Source organism: Mastacembelus armatus, chromosome 24 (assembly GCF_900324485.2).
Source record: "Mastacembelus armatus chromosome 24, fMasArm1.2, whole genome shotgun sequence".
In the NCBI taxonomy this organism is placed as follows: domain Eukaryota; kingdom Metazoa; phylum Chordata; class Actinopteri; order Synbranchiformes; family Mastacembelidae; genus Mastacembelus; species Mastacembelus armatus.
Genome location: NC_046656.1, coordinates 18402786 through 18408869, shown reverse-complemented (window position 1 = coordinate 18408869; position 6084 = coordinate 18402786). Strand labels below are relative to the sequence as shown.

The window sequence follows — 6084 nt, the reverse complement described above, 5'->3', positions numbered from 1 at the left end:
ATGTCTGACTTCCACAACCGGAGCCAAACCAGCGCACGACGCAGCGACTATGTGTGGCAGTATGAATATTATGACGACGAGGAGCCCGTGTCTTTTGAAGGACTCAAAGCGCACAGATGTAAGCTGAATACTGTAGGCTGTGCCTCCCAAAGACAACCTCCCTTCGCCCTGACTGCTTTTACTTTGTGTCCTCACCTTTAACTGTTAATGAATAGTGAGCGGGACTTCGCTCCATCTATTATCTATAGCGTCAAGTGAAGGGCGACACACCTGCTTCTCAATACACAGATTATCTGGCAGCAGCGTTTTCTGCAGCACCTGCTGGTGTTTCCCACTTCACTGGTAATGAGACAAAATAGTGACCATGATCTAACATGAGTATGTCAGCTGCAAACTTCTAAACGAATTTTAGAAAATCTGAATGTTCACTTCAGCTGATTAGTTGAGGATCTCTGAGATCAGTCAAAGTCACATGTTCAGGTGGAGGAACAGACAGTTGGGAATAACTACTAGAACAATGTGATATAATAAGATTATTCTCTGACATTTCAGACTCCATCGTTATCGGCTTCTGGGTCGGACTTGCTGTGTTTGTCATATTCATGTTCTTTGTTCTCATGCTGCTCACAAAGACTGGAGCGCCACATCAAGAGTGAGTATAATGGCAGCCTCCAATCCATGTTTCCTTTCACATCTGGCCCTGCAGGGATCACTTCAGCACTAAGGAGAGCTCAAGCAATTCAGCACTCACGAGCTCATGATGGGTGCAGCAGCACAAAAAGCCTGGACTAATGAGTTCCACTGATGCATTTGCTATTCTGACAGTAGATTAGGTTGTAAGGGTTTTTAATTTGGGTGACCAGTGATGGTTCTCATGAGCATGACTGTGCTCTCATGAAAATTGGATATTTGACTTGGATGTGACCTTCATGTGGCCAAAAACCAGGCGATGATCAGCTGTGGAAATTTGAGAGAAATCACTGAGGTTAAGACAAGATTAAACAGAGAATCTCCAGGCTGACTGCATGGCTGTATGTCACTACCCTGGGCTCTTTTGGTTTCTCACAGAAATGCTTGGGGAGTTTGAAATTGTATTGCCAGTCGAGCACAATAATAGTTTAAAAATTGGCAAGAGATCTTCAATAGTTTTAAGTATTCAGCTGCAGGACACTACTTCACATTTTTTCAAAGCCCTATTCTACTGCTCTCTCACTCTGAATCACTATGTTTCATAACAGAAATCCAGACTCTGCTGAAAAGCGCCATCGACCAGGGAACTGTCTCGCAGACACTGATGGGCCCCAGGATGAAAATGACAAAGCCTTCTCTCGTCCATTGCTGGGCGAATCCCGCTCATATTTCCATTTCTACATCAGCGAGGAGGATCAGGGTCAAGGGAAGCAAAAAACAGAAGACAAGAGATTTGGAAAGCGCCCAGGGCCCCGAGCCCAGCAAGACACCTGCAGCCGGCCCAGAGCTATCGGCTCATCAGAAATGGATGATATGGAAGAGGACGCTGAAGAAGGATGGGGACACCAGCCTCTCAAAGGATTAATAGAGGAGAGTGAGACAGACAGAGAGTGTGCCTTTATGCCCCACTTCAGTATTCCTAACTTTGTGAACTTGGAGCACAGTTCAACACATGGAGAGGATGATCTGCTGTATGAGCCGACCGCCATACTGGAGCACCAGTCTCACTCTGAGCGTACTCACTGTGACATTCACTAAGGTTGTTCCTATAAAGAGGTGACAGCTGTGGATATAATATTATTGTAGAAATAGTATTTGCTTTTTTTTTTTTGTGACCTGACTGTGGGAACCTGTAAACTCTCCTGTACCTATTTTCTTATAAAGAAGTGTTTCTTCAGCATTTTAAGCTTTTTCCACAGGCATGTACTGAGATAACCATACAAGACACAAAGGACAGCCAGCAATTCACAGTTAAAACATATTTCATCCTGAAGATAAAATGGTCTCAGTGTTTTTTTTTACTGACCCAGACCGGATGATGTTCCAGTTGAGAACAGATCAGATAAAAGAGGTGGCAGCAAAGTCACCAGGGACTGATGCTTTGTAGAATTCATTCTGCTTTTATTCACGATTTGTTCCCTTGTCAGTCCTGCACAATAGACATATTCCCTCCAATGGTACACACATGCCACTAGGTCTGCCAATAATATAAGAATGGAGCTCAATTATTTCGGTTCGAAACTCAAACAACCTCCATTAGAAAAGATGCTGTCTACTTTGTGTAATTAGTTTCACAAAATCAAACATATCATTGCTCTTTTATGGCGTTGCTAACTTTACACCTGACATGATAATGTGAAACAATATTTTGTAGTCCATATTCTGCTTAAAAACGCTAAGTACTGATTGTCCAAATAAAGCCTAGATGGGTTTGAAATCAATTCAACACTGATGTGGTCCAAGGATTTGTTTCTGTTACACATGGGTACTCACTGAGATCACGATCAGGTTTACATGATTTTAAGTTTTGTCACAGGTATTAATCAAAAACAAGAACTTAAAGCTGCACTATTTAACATTTTTATATTGACACTGTATCAAATGAATGTGTGTGATTTGAAATCTGTGGCTTGTAATGGCAACCCCACAGAGAACTCTCACTTGGCTCTATGAAGTGGTTTAGCCTTTTCATATTTCCACCTGAAGTTGGTGAAATTTTCCTTCTCTCTAGTACATCAGTACAGTGTAGCTGAACGCTTAGCAAAATGAAATTAAAGATGCCACTGAAATTGGTATGAAGATGTGTTGGTTCAATGTCATCGGAGATTTAGTGAAGAAGTAAGAAACGGCTGTGCTGAGCAGTGCTGCGCTCCCGTCTGTCTTTATTCATGTAGACATCTCCTTCCCATGTCAAAACAAATGAAAATGACTTCGAGCAATATCAAGAAGTGATTATGCAAAAGAACATTGCTGGTCATCATTGTCACTTACTGGCAAATGCACGAGTTAAGTACATTTAGCTCGCAGTGTGCTGAGAATGATAGCGAATCTATCAACTTTAACCCTGACACTGACTCTTCCAAATTATCCTTTCAGATTTTGACAAACAGCCAGTTCATTATTTTTCTTTTTTCTGTCCAAAGTTCATGTAGCAAGTTAAGGATTTTTTTTTAATTATTTTAGCACATTATCACATTAGCAGCAAATAATTATTTTCTGGCCAATTAAATATGATGGCAGCTGTCATGGTGAAAGTGTTAAATAAGCCATGTCTCATTTTTGTTCTTCTCTTCCTTTTTCACTCTTTTCTCTTCCTAAAGTGCAGAAAACCTTGAACACCACACCTTTCCTTGCACATAAGCGCTATTATACATTAAACCATTACTTTACCAGCACAGCTGAGTGGGTAATGCTCAGAAGTGCTGTTCACATCCACTTGGGACGCAGGTGAAGGAGTGTAAAAACCGCCTCAGAGTTTAGAGCTCAGGATGCAGTTGGCGCTGAATTAGGGGCAACCGAGTTCAGACAGAGTTGAGGAGGCAGACAGTAGCGCAGTGCCAACAAATGCTGAGGTTCATTATCAAGTAAAGCTTCTGACCAAAACACACACAGACATGGTTCTGTCTGCAGGATTGCCTTCTCTGGTGAGTAAATCACCTTCAAAACAAGCTGAAAGACACGTGCGAAGTGAGAGGCGGCCTGTGGGGAGCTCTCCACAAAAGACACATGAACATTTGCTGCCACCATATGAAATTTTTCATTACATTCTTATTTCTGAATGGAAACTTTAGAATAGAGTCATTTACACCTCACTGGAGATGGTTGCTGTGGAGATGTAGGACTGAATGGCTTGGAGAGGAGGGAGAGAGGAGCCAGTGAATATATCTTCAGACTGAGGGGGTGTTCAGTCAAACTGTGCCCACAGTGCAACCCCAAACACAACAAAGCTCACAGGCCATTTGTACTGAAAACAAATCCTAAAGAAAACTGAACATACATCTCCATCTAATTTTTCATACACAATGCAGGTAAAACCTGCTGGTGACCTAACTGCCTATTTCATTTAATCACACCCATTCAAATCCTGATGTGCCTTTGGCATCAGACATGCACAAATAATTTGCTATAGACTGCAGGCTCTACGTGCCTCAGCTTTCCCAGTTCTACTTGTGACTGTGGGGGCTGGCCTCCAAAGGTGCAGTGAGCATCAACAACCAGTGGGTGGGGCAATGGAGTTTACATCAATTCCGCACATTAAGTCTGCCATTTGCTCTTTCTCCTCCAGTGGCCCAAGGCAGCGTGTCTATGCACTGTGGCTCACAGCTGGAGTGTTGCAGTGACGCTTCAACAAATGAGCAGCAGTAGGGGAGTGAGTCAGAGGGCGAGGCAGGCGGGGGAGAAAGGAAAACACTGGCATTTTGTTTACATATCAAATTATTAGGGATTTGGTGGCTGCTAAAAAGAAATGCCAAGTCAAGTGTGTCATGTATGTAGGTCTGATTTGACAGATGTACAATGTAAATATAGCCTGATGGCTGCTGATGACTCACTGCACCAACACATATGTCCAAGGCTTAAAGTCAGTCTCTTTTATTTGTGCGCTGTAGGAGAGTGGGCTCATTCATTTCATAGAAAATGATTAATTTTTAAAATAATCATGAGGCTGACTCTTAAGGATGTTTGACCCTTTTTATTTGTGTAGCCATAACAGCAGCTCTTAATGTTTTATATTAGATCTTTATTTTTACATTGCTGCTCTGAAGACCATTTATATGTCTTACATATTAAACATGTATTATTACCCTTATATTGGATTACTCTTCTACTTGTACAGTATCTAACTCATTAAAAGAAGGAGCTAACACCAGTCACACTTAATAGTTTTAGAGCATTTAGCCATATTTATTATCCTGTAGTGTTGTCTCCTCTAAACAATTGGTCTAAATTGGGCAGCTATGAATTAAACCCTGTACTTCACAGATGCAAATCTATTTGAAAAGATAATAACCAGGAGGCAAATTTTCAAAACTGCACTTAAGCAGCTTCCTATGCACAAATAAAGCCTAAAACTTCTTCTTATTCTAGCTTCGAAAATGTTTCTCTCTAGCCCTAGGAGCCTGGCAATTCAAAAATCCTGCCAAGCAAGCTAACTCTGGGTGGATACAGAGAATGAATGACTCAACAACAACAAAGCAGATGTTTACACATGCCTCGTGTGGAGCTGCTCGCTGCAACAAAAATATATCACTTTCGGTACCTTGTTAGGTGCACATCTCTAACTATGTGAGCACGTTGCAGGCCAGTGCTGGAATTGATTTTAGCATATACTGTAAACCTGCTTTCTGCCTTACAGAAGTATGGGACTGCAAACCACAGCCGGCCAAACTGAAACAGAATGTATTACTCATGCCCCACACATTTTCATTGTTAGTGTATTACAAGCTCTTGAGCTAATCCTCACAATTCCAGTGAATTAGAGAAGCTAGAAGAGGTGAAGAGACATTCAAATGAGCATGTTTTTAAACATCTCTGTTTTTTTCCACTATGTGGATCTTTAATTAATTCTAAACCAGTAAAACCAGACTTCCACTCCTGTGTCATAATTGGCATCATTTTGATGTACTGCCTCCAAGCACTTGCACTTGAGAGCACACAGCACAGCTTAGCTGCCTGTTATCTCTGGAATAAAAAAAAAACAAACAAAAAAACAAAACATTGAGCAATTTTGTTCCTTTTCAGCAAAAGTGGCACGTTTGATAAAACACTGGCTGACTATTAGCCTTACATGAGGTTCCCCATGTGTTTGTGTCAGTAAGATAAAAATGTGAAAGGCATGTGAATTTTTTATACGTTGCAGAATGAGACAGGTCTCAGCTTCTGTGGCACATTAATAAGTCATGGGGAAAAAAAGGAGACAGCAGGAGGATGTATTTGCATGTGTTTGTGAATGTGATGCATGTTTGTTGTGTGTTACATAATGTTTGTGTGTGTGTGAACAAAAGAGCTTTGAGATATAAGAAAAGCCTTTCCCATTGGTTTAAAAGGTGGGGTCTGAGGTCAGAAAGGCCAGCAGCAAAAATAAGAATAGATTCTTACAATACCATTTACAGCACA

At 41.3% G+C, this 6084-nt stretch overlaps 1 protein-coding gene across 1 annotated transcript; it reads left to right on the top strand.

The window, feature by feature from the left end:
• Positions 1-1728, top strand: LOC113137655 (melanocortin-2 receptor accessory protein 2A-like). Its single transcript, XM_026319475.1, has 3 exons — positions 1-118; positions 553-652; positions 1239-1728. Exons 1-3 carry the CDS (start codon positions 1-3, stop codon positions 1726-1728), a joined length of 708 nt encoding a protein of 235 aa, XP_026175260.1.
• Positions 1729-6084: the final 4356 nt, after the last annotated feature.